General features: G+C 41.2%; 2 protein-coding genes across 3 annotated transcripts; both read left to right on the top strand.

Annotated features, from left to right (window-relative positions):
- Positions 1-2072: 2072 nt before the first annotated feature.
- On the top strand, positions 2073-5661 carry LOC140556444 (trypsin-3-like). Of its 2 annotated transcripts, none has more exons than XM_072680380.1 (5): positions 2073-2112; positions 2538-2700; positions 3525-3775; positions 4017-4153; positions 5512-5661. In XM_072680380.1, the coding sequence occupies exons 1-5, from the start codon at positions 2073-2075 to the stop codon at positions 5659-5661; spliced, it is 741 nt and encodes a 246-aa protein (XP_072536481.1). The 2 variants fall into 2 exon arrangements, with proteins under 2 accessions (XP_072536481.1, XP_072536480.1); XM_072680379.1 differs by having other exon boundaries at positions 3525-3778.
- Positions 5662-6516: 855 nt separating this feature from the next.
- On the top strand, positions 6517-20653 carry znf576.1 (zinc finger protein 576, tandem duplicate 1). The gene is made up of 10 exons (XM_072680378.1): positions 6517-6593; positions 7977-8678; positions 9121-9624; positions 10942-14525; positions 15882-16095; positions 17367-17519; positions 17609-17701; positions 17780-17954; positions 18054-18264; positions 18877-20653. Exons 2-10 carry the CDS (start codon positions 8039-8041, stop codon positions 20146-20148), a joined length of 6846 nt encoding a protein of 2281 aa, XP_072536479.1. The 5' UTR covers positions 6517-6593; positions 7977-8038; the 3' UTR covers positions 20149-20653.
- The last annotated feature ends 867 nt before the right edge of the window (positions 20654-21520 follow it).

Raw genomic sequence — 21520 nt, 5'->3', positions numbered from 1 at the left:
GTAGCAATTTTACCTTAAATAAAATCATGCTAACAATACACTGACTATAAACTGCTGCTACTGCACTATATTGCTTGGTGGAGCTGCACTAGACCAGATCTGCATAATTCTGTATGTCATATCAGTGTAAGTTCCTGTAATATAACATTACTGTGTCAGTCGACATGGTACCTTCACTTCCACTTAGTATCAAATGCAAGTGCACAGCTTTACAAGAGCAGGAGCTCAAAGCATGATTTGAATTCAGTGGTGTAAACTATCCGCAACTACCAACTGGGTTTTCCAAAAGAACAGATAATGAGCACTCTCTGAGTTTACTCAGAATGGTGCATAATAATAAAAAAAAATCTAGCAATGGTCACATGGCAAAATGAGAGCAAAAGGAGGTTATACTCAGGATTTAATTAGCACTATTTTCTAATAAATTGCTTGGTGAGTACAGCCCCCTAATGTATTGATAGATTGATTGATTGATTGAAAAATACAAGTATATTAGATATACATGATACCATCAACGATAGATACATATATCTCCCTTATTACAAGTTATAAAATATAATTTTTAAAATATTCACTATAAACAAATAATACCATAATCTTTAGATAAATATCTCACTTACTACAATGAGTCAAAAATATATCCCAAAAAATTGTCTGGCTGACTGTTAGCTTTACCTATAACCCACATCTCTGGTGAAAGCATGTATTCCTTCCGTTTGTTCTCTGATAACAGAAGTTATTAATACACCATTTAATTCCTGTACTCTTGCCAGTACTCCTGGCCTCAAAAAATCTGATTTAGAACCTGAGGATTTTAAAATGTACAGACATGTCTTCAACCACCTGCAAAAGTATAAGAGCAAAAGCTGAAGCCCTTATTGCTTCCAATTAGCTTTTTCAAGGTGTTTCAGCCAGGATTTGGGGCTAATTACATGCACTATGTACTATGCTTGTCAGAGTGGTCAATGACCAATGGTGTGTCTATCTAAAAATCTATTTGGCATTACTTCTTCCGCCTTCTTGTAGTTTAGATCATATCTTATCGTGAGGCAGAAGTTTATCTTTATTGGGGTTTTATATCTGACCCATTGAGTCAGTCCATTGGTGTCCCCCAAGGCTCAGTTCCTGGTCCTTTGTTTTTTGTTATGTACCTGCTTCCCCTTGCTGTTATTATTAGGCAAATACAGTCAAACTGATTCTCTCACCCTTTAACTGATTATTTAGCTAATGCAAGGACTTGGATGACAAATAAATCATGCTTCTTCTGCTTAAAGTCTTAAAGCCCATAATTTTCAGTTGGAATTTGGTAAATTAAAAACTCTATTTAATTATTTGTTTTGATATTAGTCTATATTATGTTCTGTTTTCTGCATCCTGTTTGCATCACTCAGGTCCCTTTATTTTTATTGTCTTAACACTTATCATGTAGTTTTTTTATTTAATGATGTTATAGTTTTTTAAGTTCTTCTAAATGAAATGTGATATTGTAGTTATTATTATAAAGAACCTTTTCAAGGTAAAAAAAACTCTATATGTAAGGTTGCTGAGAAGAATCTTAAATGGACCCTTTTAATGATGTAAGCATTCGTTAAATCTTAGTGCCAAACCTAAGGCTTTTTGGGAGATCAAAGATGAGGGTGTCCTTTCACCCAAGGAACTCTTCTGCGACTTTTATATGATATGATTCAGAATCTGCTAGAGCAGATTTCAGAAATTCATAATTAAGAAACTCCTCAGAGCACTGTGTTGACATTTTGAATGGAGGCCTAAATGAAAGTTGGAAGTTTCTGTTTGAATATTTTCACAGAAATTCCTGATGTGTAATTTTTCAATTTGCAAAATATAACCAATAACCAATACTTAACCAATGTTCAGTATATTTGATTAAATGCAAGCTGTAAACTTAATATTGCTGTGAATTTGGTATCTTTGTATGGCCCTCCTTGACCATCTGTCTATTCTCAAAGAGGCTAATCATTAATTTCAGGATAAATAGAAAAAGAACATATGAGTATAAAAGTAAAGGTTCTATCCATATTTTTCAGCTCAGCATCAGGGCATTTACTCCAATCATGAAGTGCATCATCTTACTGGCTCTGTTTGCCGTGGCATGTAAGTCCCCCTACTGTACTCATACATACATACATACAGTACTGTTCAAAAGATTTAGTGATTTTACATCACTAGGTTCATTAAAACATCCCCAAAAGCTCACCTAATGGTGGTCTAGTATTACTTATAGTTATCATCCAGCACCTGGTTTGGTAAATCAGTGCCTAATGATGGTAAATCAGTTGAGCTGCTGATGGAATTGAACACTAGTCCAGCATCCAAGAGGAATCTCAGACTAGCTCACAAGATCTGGACTACTTTCTTCAAAATGAGAAGTTCTTGTTTCTTTTTACAGTATTTATGTTTACCTGTCTCTTTTCTAATGTGATTTTTATTAGATTAATTAGATTCATAGGCTTTTTAAGAGGTTAAAGAAACTGTGCATCTACATTGTTCTACACTTTCCTCTCTTTACTACACTACAGTCACTGCTTCTATTGACAATGATGATGATAAGATCGTCGGAAGGTACGAGTGCCCAAAGAACGGTGTGCCCTACCAAGTATCTCTGAATATTGGATATCACTGGTGCGGAGGCTCTCTGATCACCCCTGAGTGGGTCCTGTCCGCTGCCCATTGCTACAAGTCGTAAGTAAAGAGTCCATCAGTTTATTTCTCGCTAAAGAGTAATCCTATTCCCTCACAATCCATGAAAACTGCCTTTTGGGTATTGGAGGTTTACACTTATTCACTTATTCATTTTTGAAAAATTAAATATTAGCTTTTCATGTTTGGCAAAAAGCATATTTCAAAAAGAAATGGAGGTGACAACTGAATCTATTTTATTTTCAGTGTAAATTATGAACATTTTCCATTCAATGTTTAAACAAATGCACCAATTCCTAAGTTTGAAAAACGTCTTATGATACATTCATTAAATATTATTTATTTGTGTGACATCAGTCAGTTTCAACAATGTTTTGATTTTATTGTGCTTTATTTATTGTTTTTTTTTTTTTAGTTAAGTTTTAGTTACTTCACATGTTTCCATAATGTTAGTTTTTGTCTAACTGGGAATGTTGTATAAGAACCTTTCTAATAACCTTGTGATTATTAGAGGCTAACTCCTATAACATTATGTGCTAGCTGGGTTATCTCTTTTAGGGGTTTTAGGTCTGACTTATTTAGTCTGTCCTTTGGTGTCCCACAAGGCTCAGTTCTTGGTCCTTTGTTTTTATGCAAAAAGCAAATTGCTTCTCTGTGGTAATATTATAAGGCATATGACATTAGTATATTATGGATAATATACTTATGCATTTCTCTGTTGCACAGTTTTACTTGGTTTTGTCATCTGACCTTGGTGAACACATTAAAAATGGTTTGCGGGTTTGATCTGAGGCAAAATTGTCAGTCGTATGGTATTGCAAATCCTAATTTTGGCAGAACCGCAACTCTCTGTTGTCTTTGATTAGCTCTTTCCAGGTGTGTCTCGGCGAGCACAACATTAAAACCGATGAGGGCACTGAGCAGTTTATCGATTCGGCCAAGATCATCAAGCATCCCAGTTACAGCAGCCTCAGCTTCGACAACGGCATCATGCTCATCAAGCTAAAGTCAGCTGCCACCCTGAACAGCTACGTGAGCACAGTGTCCTTGCCCAGCAGCTGTGCTTCTGCTGGTACCTACTGCCTGATCTCTGGATGGGGAAACACTCTCAGCAGTGGCTGTAAGTATTTGAATGATTTGGAATCATTCTGTTAATAATGCTGAAAATGAGCCCATTGGCTGAGATGTGACCATGCTACCTAGCAGCTGGGATGCTCAAAATGACCCTGCTTTGGAAATAACACAGCGAAAGAGTGTTCAGAAATATACTGCATTACTAATAGCTCATGGATGTTTGGCTGTACTGTGCCTCTGACCAGTATTACCAGTATGACTATCTGCAATGTTCCTCTAAAAAGCAAGCTACCCTGACACCCTGAGATGTCTGGATGCCCCTATCCTGAGTGACTCCAATTGCAGAAGAGCATATCCTTTGCTGATCACCTCCAACATGTTCTGTGCTGGATTCATGGAGGGAGGCAAAGACTCTTGTCAGGTAATGAAAATATCAGGACTGTTGATCCAATTTTTTTTTTTTTTTCATTTTTATGAAATATTTTGAAAGATCAAATTCAAATAAGCTTCTACATAGCTGTTTGAAATGTCATATTCTGTGAAACAACAAATCGTCCCACTGTTCAAAGAAAAACCTGTATCTCTGAACCAGCAACTTTACAGAAGAAGAAAAAAACAGTCTGAACTTCCAATGAAAGTCAGTGTAAAAAGATTGTATTCCAAGTCAGTTTGGAGCATTTCTATTGGGCCATTCATCCAGAATTATTCACACAGGGTACAAGGCACCTACAGGGTTTAAAGGATGGAGAAAACTAAAAACGGACAAAAATCTACATGATGGTTTTCATTAGACAGCAGGATTGAAGGCTAAGCCTTTACTTGCTGGGGGGGTTTGCTGGGGCCGCCCTCCATCGGGACAAAATAAAAAGCCCCTAAAATGTTGGTTCCTCTTAATATGACAAGACATCTAAAGTTATGCTATTTGGTGAACATGGTACACAGTATATGTCCATTACATTTAGTACATTTAACCCTATCGGTGTCTTTCAGCTTCTTTCTCGTCCTCTCTTTGTCCGTGTTTTAGTGCTATTTTAGCTCATATTTACAATAATTTAAGGCTAAACTGAGTCTACACTGAGTCTGAATCTACAGCTTCAGGAACTGGGAGATGCTTAATCAACCACCAATCTAAAATACCATAGCAAATCACCTGGCAACGTCCTAGCAACTATAATAAATTACATATCAAAAAGTTAGGAGAACCTGACCAACCACCCAACAGCTGCCTAATGATACTCTAGTAACCACCTGGGATGACACAGCAACCACATAGCATCACCCGAGCAACCGTGGATGTTGCTTGGGTGGCCACTCCCTGGGACCCTCCAAGCAACACCCTAGCAACCACTTGGGATGTCATAGAAACCACCTTTCGAACCCTCTGGAATGACATGGCAACCACCTGCCAACATCAAAGCAATCATAAGTGATGGTTAAGCAACTAGTTAGCGGCACCCTATCAACTACCTAACAGCTAACCTGTCCTAGCAAGCACCTGGAATGACACAGCAACCACTTAGCAACACACTAGCAAGCACCTGGAACACAATAGCAAAAACATAGTAACACCCGAAGAACCACCTATAATACCACTGCCTTTTCTAGTTAATTAATAAAAAGCTATGGAATCATTTGAAAAGTAAAATAGCAAAAACATCAATAACTTGAGACGTTCATATGTTGTACAACCTAAAAAAATGATAATAATTTGATTATAATAATTTCGTGCCTCAATGTGCTCACTCTAATTTACAAACCCATTTATCCTGACCCCTCCAGGGAGACTCTGGCGGCCCAGTCGTGTGCGATGGTCAGCTGCAGGGTATTGTGTCCTGGGGTTATGGCTACACTCAAAAGAACAGTCCTGGCGTCTACACCAAGGTCTGCAACTACAATTCCTGGATTACCCGGACCATAAACAACAACTAGAGCTTAGTGTTTTCTAAGATATCTGGAAAAAAAAACTGTAGCAAAAAAAATAATATGTTTTATTTTAGAGAAAGTCTAGCTGAATGCTGTATATATAAGCATGTGATAACATTAGACCCATTTGATTTTAAGGACCTGATTGTGGGTCCAAACATCAGACAAATACATAGGATACGCTTTTAGGGGGGCTTAAAACTTATATGGACGGGAGAAAAGTTATAATAAGCCCTCATGAAAACATATTAGAGAATATGTTATTTTTAGCTACATAATATCTCAGAATAACAAGATACCTTCATGTTTTTACAACATAATATGCCCTAATAAGGAGATCCTTTCTCATAATTACAGTCAAAGGCTTTATGAAAAATTTCAAAATAACAAGATCATAAACACATCTCATGTATTATTATGATATGATATGATCTTTTAGTGACATGCTGAGTTTGTATTGATGGCCTCAGTAGGGCTAAAGCTTTTAAGGGACTTAAACCCATACCCCCCCCCCCCCCCCAAAAAAAAAAAAAAATTTATAAAATATATAAGATATATATATTAATAATTAATATATTACATAATGTGTTGTTGATGAGCTGAAGCAAAAGTTTATAAGGGGGTGAAAAGGGGGCTTAAAACTCACTTAAAAAAATAAATAAAATACATTATTATATATATATATATATATATATATATATATATATATATATATATATATATATATATGTGTGTGTGTGTGTGTGTGTGTGTGTGTTAATTTTTTTTTTTTAAATCCAATAATCGCAAAGGCCACCGAGAAGGACTACATTTCCCACTGATTTGTAGTCCTTCTCCGCTGCCTGCCCGTGACGTCAAACCCTCTCGCTTGCTGGTGATGGTTGTGGTGATGGTTTTGTACCACTAGCGATGATGCTCGCATGGATGAAACAAAACAGGTAGGCTGAATAGAGGAATATAAAGCTGCTTGTGCAATTCTGCGCGAATTCCGGTGCCTATAGCGGCCATACTGACTCGCCCCAGCCTGGCGTGTATCTGCGCTTTAGCTCAGCCGGACGAGCTAAGTCAACAATGGGCTAACAGTCTGCTCGAGCAGAGGTAGTCCAGCGAGTGGGCGAGTCGGTACAACGGTGGCGTTAGTATGCAGAAGGTAGCCGGGATGATCGTGCTGCAGCTGGTCGTAGTAGCTGTATTCTGCATCCAGCATAGCCACCGGGCTTAAACAGCACAATCAGACTGGCCATTTGGTCATTTAGCGAGCCAGACCAGAGGTTTCAGAAGATAGCACTTAATAATTGCTGTGTCTGTTATAAGCCTGCTAGCTACGTTCTTCACCGGGATCCTCAGCTTCCCTACTGTAGAGAGGACATTAAAGAGGAAGTCCACAAATGTGCAAAATGATCGGTGGAATTAAGTGTTTGAGTGGTGATTTTATGTTTGGGGTGATTTGATGAGAACAGCTATATTATCAGGAAAGCGACTACTTTTCCTAATTTCTTTACAGTGGTGGTGATTGGAACCAGGGGTTACAATATCAACAATGTAAAATATAGCCATTTTATTTACTGTCCAAAGCAAACAGTGATTTTGTATAAAATGTTAATAGAAGTAAAAATGTTCCTTTTCTATTCAATTTTTCTTTTTCTTTGGGGGCGATATTTTGCCACACAACGCCTTGCATGCTACAGTTCCCAAAATTCAGAAGACCTTAGCAGGGGGGAAAAGCTTTTTATTATAAAGCCCCTAACTCTAGAAAAACCTTCCAGATAATGTTCTGGACTCAGACACAGTCTTTTCAGAGTGCTCCCATGTCTGTGTTACCTTCTGGCACTCTCCTTTTAACAAGGCTGTTACAGTCAGACCTGCCGGAGTCGTCAGACACACTCTGATACTGCTCAGCATTCTCTACTCTCTATAAATCCATTCAGAACTAACTCTGTCTCTTTACCTTCTCAGAGTAAATGTTCACCCAGCCTGACCTGCTGGAAGACTGCCCGCTGGGGTCCCCTTTACCTTGCACTACCTAATGGGTGGATTTTAAAAGTACATTTCTGGCTAAAATCTTTTCCCACGCTTTTGAAAAGCAGTGTCTCCGATATTACGCGTAACCATTTCAGTTAAAAGCTGTTTGCAGGTTAAACATGTCGGACATCTGCTTCCTATTAATGCCACTGTGGACGATTTCACATCTGCCCACCCTTAGTAACTTTGCTTACCTTTTTTGAGCATTGAATTATGCTGAGGGGTATTATCAGGGGGTCATTTTAATGCGTTCAATGGAATTATCTTCATTTTCACATCTCTTCAAATTTCTGTTTCAGGAGCTTCAGCTTTGGATTCTTCTAAGATCTCACTTCTCAGTACTTCTTGGAGCAAAGGAGCCATGGAGCTTGCTGAACAGTCAGTCACTGGCCTGTTTCTGGCTGAAGGAGCTATGCCTTTAGCTTTGGATCATGAAGCTCCTCCAGAAGCATCATTGGACCATGCTGTATATGCAGGCTTTGAAGGGCAGAAACTGGAATTGCCCATTCCTTTCGAACGGATAATAGAGCCAATATCACCGGCCGAGGTAACGCTGGAAGAAAATGAGCTCACTGTGTCGTCAAACGAGGCAGCCGTGGAGGAATCGGCTGGCAGTTACTATCCTGGCGACGTTCAAGTTCAGTCTTCACCAGACACCTGTATGCCTAATGAAATAATGGCAGCTAAGGATTCAGAATTAGACTCGAACCCTACAGATCCCTCTGCTGAGTTCGTAGTCCACACAGACCCCAGTGAGGGCCTAGCGGATTCAGCCGTCCCAGCAGTGTTGGATCCAGATGCCCTTCTGGATCCAAGTGCTAAGGCTGAAGAGGCAAAATGTGAAAATGGCATCTCTGAAGGCTTACCGTCAAACTCTGCATCTCCCAGCCATGTGGAACGCTCCAAAGAGGAGAGCATCCGAAAGAGGATTCCTCCAAAGAAGGACCGAATGGATCCGCTGAAAATAGACATGTCCAAACCCACTGTGATCCCCCTCACTTGTAAGTTTCATTCACTCCTGTATGTTTTACATGATGTTTGTAGGGGTTCGCAAGTTGCAGCCTAGGCCACGGTGGCCACGCCCCCTTCCTCAAGGCAATACAATACTCTTGGCTGACCTTGCTTGGTTTTATCTTGAGTTTATTTAGAGCCAGTGGGGAAGAAACAGTTGTAGTTAGACATTCTTTGTTTTGTGTTTTCAGAGCTGGCCAGCTCTTTTAGAGGTCAGGTCAGTCAGTCGAGCTGTGCTATTGGTCATGGACACAGGCGGATTCGCCTGTGACTGTTTAACTACATTTTTTAATTGAAATTAAAGAATTAAAGAAGCCTACAGAACCGTAGTGTGACCGTAGCTGTAGAAAAACATTAGAAAGGCCATTAGGAAGACCCCCCCCCCCTTATTTTTTCTGTACTGACTTGTTCTGCTTTATCATCCACTCGCAGCATCTCAGCTCTCACTGCAGTGCCTAGAGTGTCACATCATCTTCAGCGACAACAAGAGCAAGGAACGACACCTCAAAATGAACCACCCCACCGAGTACGAGCAGTGCATGCTTGGCGACGCTCTGTTCGCCTGCTACGTCTGCGACCGACACTTCACCTGCTCCACCGAGCTCATGGCCCACCAGCGCACTCACACGGAGAAGCAGCCGTTCAAGTGCCCCATCTGCGGCGAGGCCTTCAGCCGCTCGTCCGAGCTCACGAACCATAAGAAAGTCCACTTCAGCAAGCATGGATACACCTGTCCCGACTGTGAAAAACCATGCAAGACGCTGACCTTGCTCAAGTACCACCAGCGCATACACACTGGGGAAAGACCCTATGTTTGCCTATACAAAGGATGTGGCAAGAGATTCAGCATGCCCAAGGCTGCTCAGAAACATCAGGACGCGCACAACAAAGGAGAGACCGAGGGCACAAGCAGCATGAAGAAAAAGAGGACAAAGGGTAAGCCTTCATGTGTCTATGTGCTTTAGACTGTTCAGAAGTGGATCAGGGTGCAGGTAGGCCTGTGCTTGAAGAGGGTTTGCTGCGTTCACCCCTGTGAAAAAATAATGGTGCTACAAAGGGTTCTTTAAATGTTGCCACGGAACAGTGGTATTTGCCTCTAATTTAATAAGGTTAGAGAAGATTTCCTCAAGCCAGTGTCCGAAACATCATAATTCAGTCCCTTATTCTGTACGTTGAAGTAGCCTAGTAGTTATGTCAACATTTCATGTAGTCAGCAATTCAATGTCAAATCAGATTACAGTTAAAATGTATTTATTTATTGTCAGTTTTTTTTTACTAATTATGGAGTAATTATGTAATTATGTAGTTATGTAGTTATGGAGTATGGAGGAATATTATAACATTATTATAATATTTTATTATATATATATATTATAATAATATAATATTCTATTATATATATGTTATAAATAACAAAAACTAAATCATGAAATAATAAATCATTGTTTTAGTATTTCTGCTAGAGATAAAAAAAATAAAAAAATAAAACACCTGCATCTTAAAATAAAGAGCTTCTCATGGTCCCGCTTGACATTATTGCTTTTTTATAATAGATAGATCACTTTATTTATCCCACGGGGAAAGTCAGTTTTTACAGCAGCAAAATCAAATAAGAGAGCAGCATAATAAAGGCACTTAATATGTGAGGTAGTGTCACGTCATGTGATATTTACAACACATCTGATTGGTCTGTGAGTTTCCAGAGCTGCTAAACATGCACTGCAATGTCCAGAAAAGTTACCCCAGTTAAATGATAAACACAATTAAATGATAGGACAGATAGGACACCTATTAGTGACCTAGACCCATTACAGAACCATTTTTGCTTCCATAAGAAAACAATTAAAGAATTGAGGGGCTCAGAGTGGTCCAGTGGAAGAAGGCGCTGCTTCTATGATCCGAGTATCACTGGTTCAAATCCCAGGTCATGCTGCTTGCCATCAGCAGCCGAGGTCAGAGAGAGCACAATTGGCCTTGCCCTCTTTTAGGGGTGGGTTCCTTCCTTCCCACAACCATTTAAATGGGGTATGAAGAACCCTTTTACATTGACATCCTTAAACTGTCAGGGTACACACATCACTTTTCCAAAAAAAAAAAGTTCTTCCGTGGGATCGCTCAGAGAACCCTCTGTTTTATAGTGTACTACATTTACCACATTGCTTAACAAAAAAAATATATATATATATTACTGTTATGTTTTTACTGGTATTTTTTTGGGTTGATCTTTATATCTACCATTTTGTACTTTTGTAGGTCCGTCTGCTAAGAAATTTGCCTGCTCGCAATGCGAAGAATCCTTCCCGACAGCCAAGTCACAACTCTATCACATTAAGAGTAAGCACACCCAGTGTAAAACCATGCCTCCATCCAATAGCACTGTAGCAGCACCAGAGTTAAATGGAAATCCTCATGATCCAACTCAGCCTGCAATAGTGCAGCCGCCGGTATTACGTATGGAACCTCTTGGACTAGCACCCCAAATCGGCCCGCTTGGAGCCGAACAAATCAAAAGACTAATCGAGAAACTGGGAAACGTCCAAAAAGTGAATCAGCTGGTAATACTGGGAGTTGACCCGTTACAGAACGTGGGGACGCAGCAGCCGCAACGCCTCATGCAGCCGTTGCACTTTAATTTTACTGAGCCAACTACAGTTGAGCCAGTTGTAGATCTGCAGACAAGGGACCAGACAGGAGACCAGCCAGTGCATGAGGAGACAGTGTCAGTTGCAACCGACCAGGCCACGTGCAAAGAGTCTTTAGAAGTTGGGGTGACTGTTGAACAAAAGGAAACTATGGTTCAGGAAGAGAGAACCAGCAGTGAATCAGTTTCGTCTTTGAATCTAGAGGAACAGGTAGCAGCTGTTGAATCAGATATGACGGGAGCACAGTTAAACGAGGTTCAGCTTGAATTTGTACCTGAACTGACTGAAAAGTCTGTTCAGTTGGTGGTATGTCATGAAAACACCCACACAGCAGAAGAACAGAGTGTACAAGTTGCTTCAGATTTTAACACTGTAGAGGCCACAGATCTCTCATCTTTCATTTCCACGAATGATTTTGAGAGCAGCCAGTGTCAAACAGTTGTAGAGGAACATGTCACCATGTCAACTGACATAATGGCTGCAGAGGAGACCATCACCCATGAGGAGTCCCTGGGGACACAAAATCCTGACGACTTGTTGGTACAGATAGAGCCGCAGATAGAGCCGCAGATAGAGCCCCAGACAGAGCTGCAAACAGAGCCCCAGACAGAGCCCCAGACTATTGATGATGGTCAAGACCTCAAAGAACAGTCAGAACAGTTGTCCCAAGAGGAAGCTGTGTTCTCAAAATTAGAGCAGTTTCAGCCTTCTCTCGACATTGTGCACCATCCTCAACAACAGGAGCCCAGTACTGAATCAGATATACAGCCAAGCACAGTGGTGATCGAAGAACAGAATGGAGGTGATGTCAAAAATGGCCTCCCTATTAAGAAGCTATTGGCCAAAAAAAAGAAAAGATCCAAAAAACAAATGACCCAGAAGTCACAGCACTCAGAACCGCAGCAGGAGGCTGCAAAAAGCACTTCCCGGACGGCGCCTGCTAAGAAAACCAACAAGCCTCCGAAGGCCGTGCCGAAAAAAAGAGAGAAGGCAAAAAGCAAGAAACGTTCAAACTTGCAAATTACAGAGAAGAATGACGTCCATGTCGAACCTAAAGAAAATAAGGAAAAAGGTTCAAAGGAGCAGCCTGTACAAGTGCCTAAGACGAGCCCGTTAAAAGATCTGCAAGAGACCAACTCAGATAAAGTGCCGGTTTGTACCCAAGACGACAGCGCGCCACAGACGAAGCAGAAAAATCCGAAGCATAAAAAAGGCAAGTTTGGGGAGAACTCGTCTGGGCTCCTTAAGACCTTTAATGTACCCGGTGCACCGAAAGCTGCTAGCGTGCCAGAACAAACACCACGAGGGAAAACTGCGAAGAAAAAACCTGAAAGGCCGAAAAATTTAGTAAAGAAACGCAAATCTCCAGAAGCCCATCAAGATGAGACCCCAGTGCCGAAGAAAAAAAAGCAAAGCAAGACGCCAGGGGCAGCATCTCCGAAGAAAGCAAAAGTTAAAAACGGCACAGCGAAGGAACCCACTAAAGAGATCCAGAGGTTAGCAAAACAAGGAGAGAAAGAGCAAAAAAGCGTGTCTCCAGCCTCGAGTCAGGATCAGATAAAGCAGCAAGCCTTGCTCTTGTTGAAAGGTCACAAGCAGCCACAGTTGAAAGTGCACAAGCTGGATGCCAAGACCACAGGATTAGAGCAGCCACTGAAACCCAAGTGTCAAAGCAAGGAAACTCCTGACCAACAGGCTAAAGCGGGGAAGGCAAAGGGAGGTAAACAGAACAAAGTGCTGCAAACGGCGAGCCAAAAGAAAAAGAAAGCAAAGGCGATGGGAAAGGAAACGAAAAAGAAAAAGAAGGAGAACCCGCATTTCCCAATGGCTCCTCTTGACAGTGGTCCGGATTCTGAGCTTTCGCACACAAAGCCAAAGGTTCCTCGTAAGCGCAAAGCTCCTACTAAAATAGATCAGGAAATTGCCCTGAGCCCTCCGTTCTCCCGCCTCACGATCGGGTGCCACGACTGTGGGACGAAGTTTTCCGAGGTTTCAGCTTTGCAGGAGCACATGGCCTCCATGCACTCTGAAAATGGACTCCTCCAGGCGAATGTAAGCTGTGATGTTTCTGACAACCCAGTGATGGGCCCTCGGTCAAATGAGTTGGTGCTACCAAACTCGGTCCACTCGAACGACTTTGAAATACAGGTATCTGCAGATTGGGACACGGAGACCGAAATGAGGGGGATCGGTCTGGGAGATGAGGACGTCCACAGACTCTCCTTCCCTGCCCTCAGTTCCTCTCCGTCTTTCCCAATAACGCCAACCTTTGCTGAAGGAGAGGGCAAAGTTCAGGACAAGTTTGATCAAGATGTTCGTCCTGGACATCTAGAAACAATTGGTGAAGGTTGCGAAGAAACTGCCCAGGCTTTTCCGCAGGTGTCGTCCGCAGCATCTGACCACATTCACACAAACCCTGACGAGGGATCGGCAGAAATGGAGACAAATCCAGCGAGCTTGATATCCAGCCCTCCGGAAAGCGTGGATATTAAAGAAGAGTTGCCCTCAGATGTGAATTTAGTCATGGTTGAGGACCAAAGTGAAGGAGATCTGGTGTCTACTCAAGTAAGTAGTCTGTCTAAGGATTGTCTAGAAGACTCCGGTCAACAGGAAGAGGCCTCTAATCCCAGTCCACTGAACCACACAGCTACATCAACTCAAAGCCAGCTGCCTGCGGAAGAAAAGAATTCAACTTCTCAGAATACTGATTCCCAAACGATGATTAAGCACGAGGAAGAGGAGATACTCGTTCAGAGAACAGAGAACCAACCGAAGACTTCCATGGTCAGAAACCGAAAAGGACGAGGTGGCAGAGGGAGGGGAAAGAGACAGCTTGGGAAAAGAAGTGCTGCTGAAAACGAGCTGGCTAACGATAAAGAAGAATGTCAGGTTGTCTTCCAGCTGTATTCCCTCACGGATGATCCTGAGGAAAAGAATGAAGGAGTGGGCCAGCAAAGACAAGTCAAGAGTGTCAACCCAGCTCACAGCCAGTCAGCACTGGAAGAATCTCCAGCAGATCAAGTCGTTTTTGAGTTACAGCCTGTTGCCACAGGAGTTGTGGAGGTGACTGACGCGGGAGATAGTTCGCTGATTCAGAAGTCTGGGCAGCAAGTCAAGAATGGCACGTCGTCTGCAGAGGTTGTAGAAACCTTCTTGACACCTCGGGAAAGGAAAGAGGGCAGGATGAGAAGACGGGTAAGTATCCATTGCTTTTGCTTTTGCCATGTAATTATTAAAGGGGAATTCCACTGGTTTTCATTTATGTATAACCATTATTAAGTCATTTAGGGTTATTTTGCTTTATAAAAACTCCTCCCAATTACAAATTTCTACAAATTTTAGATAACCAATTAACCAACCCACTCGTCAGTACTCTCCCACTATCACATGTAATTCTCACTACACTGGGAGCACAGGGACTGACACATACGGTCGCCGATAAAACATCACTGGGTAACCAACTCGATCGAAGGAAAGTGGTGTGCCTGCCAGTATCACAATAAGGTGATGTGAGGAGAGAGCAAGGCCAGTTGTGCTCTCTCAGACTCTGGCTGCTGATGGCAGGCAGCATGACCTGGGGAATTAAACCAGCAAAGATTGATTGTACTCATTTTACAGAAACTTGCTATCATATTTGCTCACAGCCAGATTGCCAAAAGCTTTCCTAAGATGAAAGGATTTTAAGATAAACACTAAAGTACATAAGAATGTTCAAAACAAGTGTATTTCTTACAAACAAATCTTAAGAAATTCTTTCTTTTTTTTTTTATGTAAGCTTTTCTCACTTAGGCCAAAATACATTAATACAATAACATACAATTAATGTATGTTATTAATACATACATTAATTAATAACATTTTCCATTTTCCATTATTCAGTTAAATATGTGTGTTGGAAAGCAAAATGGAGGAAAAGCAGAATCAAACTAAGTGTTCAAACATTTTCCATAAACAAGAACTAATGGTGAATTTTAATCCAGTTAAATTAGACATTATTTCTAGTAATTCAACAATTTAAACTGATAATTTTCGAGGCTGACATCCTGAACTTTCACAGTCTAGGACAAGTGTGAGACCATTGTATGATTAAAAAAATATTTTAATGCCAGATGTTGGAATTATTCTTAAGTGAAAAGTTAAAAATGAAAATTCTTGAGATTTCTAAAGAATAACAAACAATAATCTTCATACTTAATAAAAAAGAAAAGTTTCTTAAGGCATTTTTGAATCTGCCCACCTGATCTCTTAAATGTTAAACGTCTCTGAACAATGAATACACCACCTGGCTTTACAGTAGTTTTATGGTAAATGTCATTTTTCATTGGCAGAGAGTAATTTGTGGAATTCTTCTTTTAGAATTTCATACCGAACATGATGCAAATTAGCAAAACAATAATGTGAAATATTTGGAAACTTTGGAAGTAACTCCCAGAAAATAATCCTGTATGGCATGTAAAGGCCTTTTTTTGATGTTATGCAGGAAAAATATTTTTATGCCTCAGAGTTACCGTTTACTTGCTTATATAACTTTCATTGACTTTTCATTTAAAGGGCATTCCCCACCCAGACATTGAAGGACTAATCTCTACTGGCACGTCTACTGATGTGAAAATAGAAGCCAGTGCTTCAATTCCAGCGTCCAATGACGCCAATGAGAGAGATTTATTGCAAGGGGTCCAGGTGTTTCTGGTAAAGGCAGAGGATCATGAACCCCACGTTTTACAGGGAACCCAAGATATGCAGACTACGCATGCTACTTGCCTAGGTAAGTCAGTCATTGTCACTCACTTGTTCCAATATTTTTGCTCATTTGGAAAAAATGGGCAGGTTCAATTAAAAGGTACCATGTTCTAAGTTGTTTATTACATCTAATCTGTAAATATTAGGAAATAAAAGCTGGAATTCTTATTTAGAGCAGAGCTAACTAGCTTAGAGTCTTTTAAATTATTTTTGAGCTGTCTTGGATGTTTAGGTCAGGGGACTGTGAGGACCAGGGTAAAAACTTTTCAATTGCGGAGGTAGTACATTTTGGATTCTGAGGTGTGTTTAGGAACAGTATCCTGCTGTAGACGCCTTTGTAAAGCTTTTCACCTTCAGCTTTTTTTTAATTTACAGACTGTGTGGTGTTTGCTTTTAGAATTTGCTGGTATTTAATCCATTCCTCCCTCTACCAGTGAAACGTTCCCTTTGCCACTGGCTGCAGCACAAACCCTTAACAGTTGGAGAGGTGTTCTTTGCATGAAATTCTTCACACTTTATTCTCCAAATATTCTTATTGCAGGCAAAAGGTCATATTTAAATGTATCCGTCCACAGCATTTGTTTCCAAAGTGCATCAGGCTTGTTTATATGTTCCCTTGGAAACTTCTGATGAAAATATTTGGATGACTATCGAGGTCATATTTTGTGCAGGCATCGCTGCACAGTAGAATAGTGCACCACCACTCCAGTCTGCCAGATCTTCTGGAAGGGCTAACCAGGATTTTTAGGTTGTATCCTAGTAGCCCTGGTAGATCTAACCACAGCTCTCACAGCCTCTGTAAAAGTTCCATTGCTCTTTTTTTTGCATGGGGCTCCTTTCCTAATTGTGCTTTAAAAGTTTAAATGAGTTTTAAAACTTTATGCTCATTGGTGTAATCAGTTTATGTTCTACTTACTGTTCCCAGTAACAAATTGTGACCAGAGATATTCAGACTTTTGCATGCAACTATATATATTCCAAATACAATGCCATTTATTTTTAATCCGTTTATTTAAATGGGTTAAGTATTTTTGTTCATTGTTTACAGTTTTCAATATGTGTAGGCTTATGTTATGAGACCAATTTAATTGTGAGTAAGTAGCAGTGATAGGCATGAATAACCAATTTCTGTAGAGAAAAACTACTGATCTCGCACTGCCTGACAAGTAGCAGTCTATACACCACCTTTTCAGTAAGCCTGATTAGGACGTGACATACTACAAAGACTTGGATTTGAGTCATATTATTACTATTAAATACTTTTTCTATTCACATGCCTGGTTATCTGCTCCACAGATGGGATTCCCTCTGGCTCCTCTGCAGCGCCACAGTCTGCTGGCAAGCAGTGCATTTTCTATCCTGTTAAGGAGGAGGAAGGAGAGATTCTGGTGGAGCCTACGCTTGGCAAACAAGGGGTGCCGGAAGATAGGACCGGAAAACCAGGATCATGTATGATTGATAGGATTTCCGCAATTTTGAGGGAGATGTGAATCACTCGAAAACGTATTGACTTATCATTCTTTTCTGCCGTCCTACAGGGGCTGCGTCCGGATTAGAGGAGTGCGGAGAAGTCCGGATGGGATGCACGCAAATGGAAATGCATCATACTCTGTACTCCGGCACACAGGAGGGTAAGGAATGGGAGTTCCTTGTATTTGGGTAAAATATTTTTTTTGATCAAAGCTCATTTTTACTTTGCTGGCTTGCAGGTGATGCTGACATGGAGCAACAGAGCACCCAATGCTTCCTAGAATTCCTGTCTCGGAGTTCAGACACAGAGGACTCTGATAACATTCAGTCTGACCCGGAAGCTGAAACTCACCTCATGTCCTGCTACCATGGTATCTGCATCAACAGAGGTGTACAACAGCATGAAATGTCAAGGTATGATCGGAGTCATGGAACTTCCAAGTACGCTGTGGTGCCGTAAATGTCTTATGTCTTATGTTTCTTTGGTATTTTCCCCTTTTTCCTTTTCTATAGAAATAGAGGTTATTCTCATGCAGAGCAGCATGAAGAAGCAGGAAGAAATGAGTCCTGGAAGCCTATTGATTACTTCATACAGTATTTCTGTTGGGATACATGGAAAGAAATTGCAACGTGCACAGGGAAAGTGTCACAACTACCACAGTCCGTTACCGAAAAAGAGGTGGCCCAATTTGTCGGAATCCACATTGCAATGGGCACACTCAAGGTGAGTAGGAACACTTGGAGAATTGGAGCCCAATCACAGATGTTCTTCGTTTGACTCAATCGAGACGTTCACAGAATCCAACAGAACATAAATAATGTTCTGGCCGGTCTTAGTTTTAAGGTGCTTCACCACAAGGCAGTGCAGTACTGCACGATACAGAAACCACTCCAAATCTAGTCTAGTACCTGGATCAATTTCCTATATAAAGTGGTACCCATGAGGGTAGGATGTTTTTCCTGTCTGCTCTGTGAGCCTTTGTGCTATTGACTCCTTACCCACCAAAGTAAATGAGCTTTTAATGTTGTAGAAGAGTCCAGAGGCCTTCAGCCTCTGTAACATTAGCTACATGGCTAACTGCCTTTCGCACAGTCACTTCACTGTAACTGGCTTCTTTTGTACATTATACCGGTTCTGTACTCTACATACCCCAAAAGTCAGCTCAGGTAGTCAGGCTGTTGTATAAGCTAAGGAAGAATAGCACACTTACTCTGGATATTCAACCTCGCATTTTAGCCCTTTTGTGGACGTGAACACACACACTAGTGAATAAGGCTGTGGTCAGCCATCTGTACGGCCCTAATTCTGCATCTCTCTCTCTTTTGTTCCTCCAAGTTTCCAAGTATGAAGCTGTACTGGGAGGACTGCACCAGAGTTCCCCTGATTGCCGACGCCATGTTGTCCTCCAGATTCTCTGAACTGGCATCGAAACTGAGGTTGGCTAGTCCAACAGGAGATTCCGGTCAAAAGAGCACAAATCAGATGGTTACCAGTGTTGAAACGACAAGGCAGATTCCAGTGCCAGGTGAAAAGTCTAAAACGTCCTCCCAGTTATGTGGGTATCAGGACACACACAGTTCCACAGACATTTCAGTCTCGAAGACAGATCCTCTCTGGAAGGTTCAGGAAATGGTGAACCGAGTTCAAGAAGGGTGTCGCTCACTTAAAAGGCAGGGAAACCACGGAGTTGACCAGTACCCCCTTCCATTTCAGAGGCACCCAACTCACTCACTACATCACACAGTCATGGTAAGCGTTACTGGCTTGGTCATGGACTTCAACTTGCGAATAAATGACTCGAACAGAGAAGAAGTGGTTGGAAAAATGGTTATCCGAGAAAAGGATGACGACGACCAAGGAATGATCTTCCTCTGCAAACCTGAGCTATCAACACCTTCCATGTTGGAGCATCTCCTAGAGGCAGGAGTGCGTAGCGCTGGCAAGGTCGGCGGTTCGAGGGGGCAGGTAGGTGATGAGTTCATAACCTCCGATGGGAAACTAAAGCTGTTCCGCTGCCATCATGGCTTCATCCTGTCTGCAGCAACGAAGGAAAGGTCCCGTTCCACGTCCCTGGTCAGCGGTTTTGAGCGAGCGATCAAGTCTGTCAATCTAAACAGAGACTTGAGGAGCCTTTATCGCACACCTTGCACAAGTGCGTCGCCCAGTGCCTGGCCACTGTCGGTGCTTTGGGACCTCATCGATCTGGCTTTAGTTAACTCCTGGCTGCAGTACAAGGAAGAGCATCGCCATGTTCCAGAGCCACTGTCGTTAATGGCTTTCCGTCTGGAAGTTTCCAAAGCTTTAATCCTCCCCAGCAGTACCGCTCAAGAATCATCTGCCCCGTATCCTCCAGCTCCAAAACGGCCCAACTCAAATGCGTCCGCAGGCCCTGCCGATGACTTTGACACTCCTTTGCCTGATGCTGCCACTCGGTACGACGGCTTGGGCCACTGGCCAGAGCAGCTCGCCGAGGGTGAAGAAGCCAGGTGCCGATTTGGAGGTTGTGAGCGAACTTCTCGAGTACGGTGTCTCAAGTGCTGTGTGTTCCTTTGCATTTCTCGCAATCACAACTGCTTTTTAAAGTTTCACAGCCAGGGGGCGGCATGAAGTCTACTTTTTTTAAATTGTTATGATGTTAAGCCCGTGTTAAGCCTATTATCATCATCATCATCATCATCATCGTTTAATTTATTATATGAGAGCGGAGAAGAAGGGCCGTCCATCAGGGATGTCTCTTTCTTGGGTCTCTACCGTTATCGTAATACCTTCCTTTGCGTATGCCCACACTATGTGCATAATGGTGGATATCCATAGCTGTAATTGTACATTGTTATTTCCTGTGAGCAGGTGTAAGTTATGGTGTAACTTCTGTACAGTTATGCCAGTGATGAGTGTGTATTTATAGCTGCACTTTGACTTTTAATTATGAATTGTTCAGAATGTCTTTTTGTAATTAATTGTAATTCTCCAGCGAAGGGCATGAGTTTGCCCTTGCTTTGACTTCTTGTTTATGGTATTTATAGTCAGTTGTGCTGTCAGAGTTCAAAAGCAAAGCAATGGATTCACATGTTCCTACATTTTTTTTTTTAATAAAATCAGTTTTTCGGGAGGATCTTTTTATTATTTGTATCATTATTTCAAAAATGATAAATGTTTTCTCATAGTTCATTAAATATATGTAGTCATGGCCCTCTAGACTTATGTACTGACCTACCTAGGCTTCTGTTTCAGCTCTGAGTGCTTTTTCTGATAAGGCACAGTACAGGACAGCCAATCAGGCCCAAGATAATTGATCTGATATCAGGTCCCATTTTTTTAAAAATAGCGTTATTTAATGTTATACTATATATTATATAACCTACCATATTTTCTACACTATTTATTGTGTAGTATCCTAAGTGTATGTGTGTGTGTGTGTGTGTGTGTGTGTGTATATATATATATATATATATATATATATATATATATATATATATATAGTAGTCCTGCATTATTACTGTAGTTGTTTTTTTTTCATAAATATGAGCATGTTAATGTCTCTATTTTCAGTTTATTTAAGCATTAGCATTAAAACTTGACTAAACTTGAGTATCATTTAAATTTGATTAATTTCATGACAAATATCTTATTGTATTGGAATACAAATAAATGCTTGCTTTCTGCTCCAGTAGCTTCAGATACACACTATAGGTCGTATAGGTATTTTCTTAGACAGGGATTAAGCCTAGTCCTGGACTACCTTGTCCTTTCAAGGGGGAGTCTTCGCCCAGCATGCTGTGTAGTGCAGGACTAGACCATTGCTGACACAGGTGTGCAAACAGCCTGTCCAGTCCCTGCAGAGGAGGACTGCTAATACAACAGGACTCTCTGGAGCAGATAGCCACACATGAACCTGTGGACACTTTTAGGGTTATAAAGCCCCCCCAGCACTGACCTGTGGAGCTGCGTTTTTTTTTTTTTTTTTTTTTTTTGAATGATG

The sequence above is a fragment of the Salminus brasiliensis genome, chromosome 5 (assembly GCF_030463535.1).
Source record: "Salminus brasiliensis chromosome 5, fSalBra1.hap2, whole genome shotgun sequence".
Classification (NCBI taxonomy): domain Eukaryota; kingdom Metazoa; phylum Chordata; class Actinopteri; order Characiformes; family Bryconidae; genus Salminus; species Salminus brasiliensis.
Note: the sequence above shows the minus strand (reverse complement) of the source record. Positions and strands in the feature narration are given on the sequence as shown.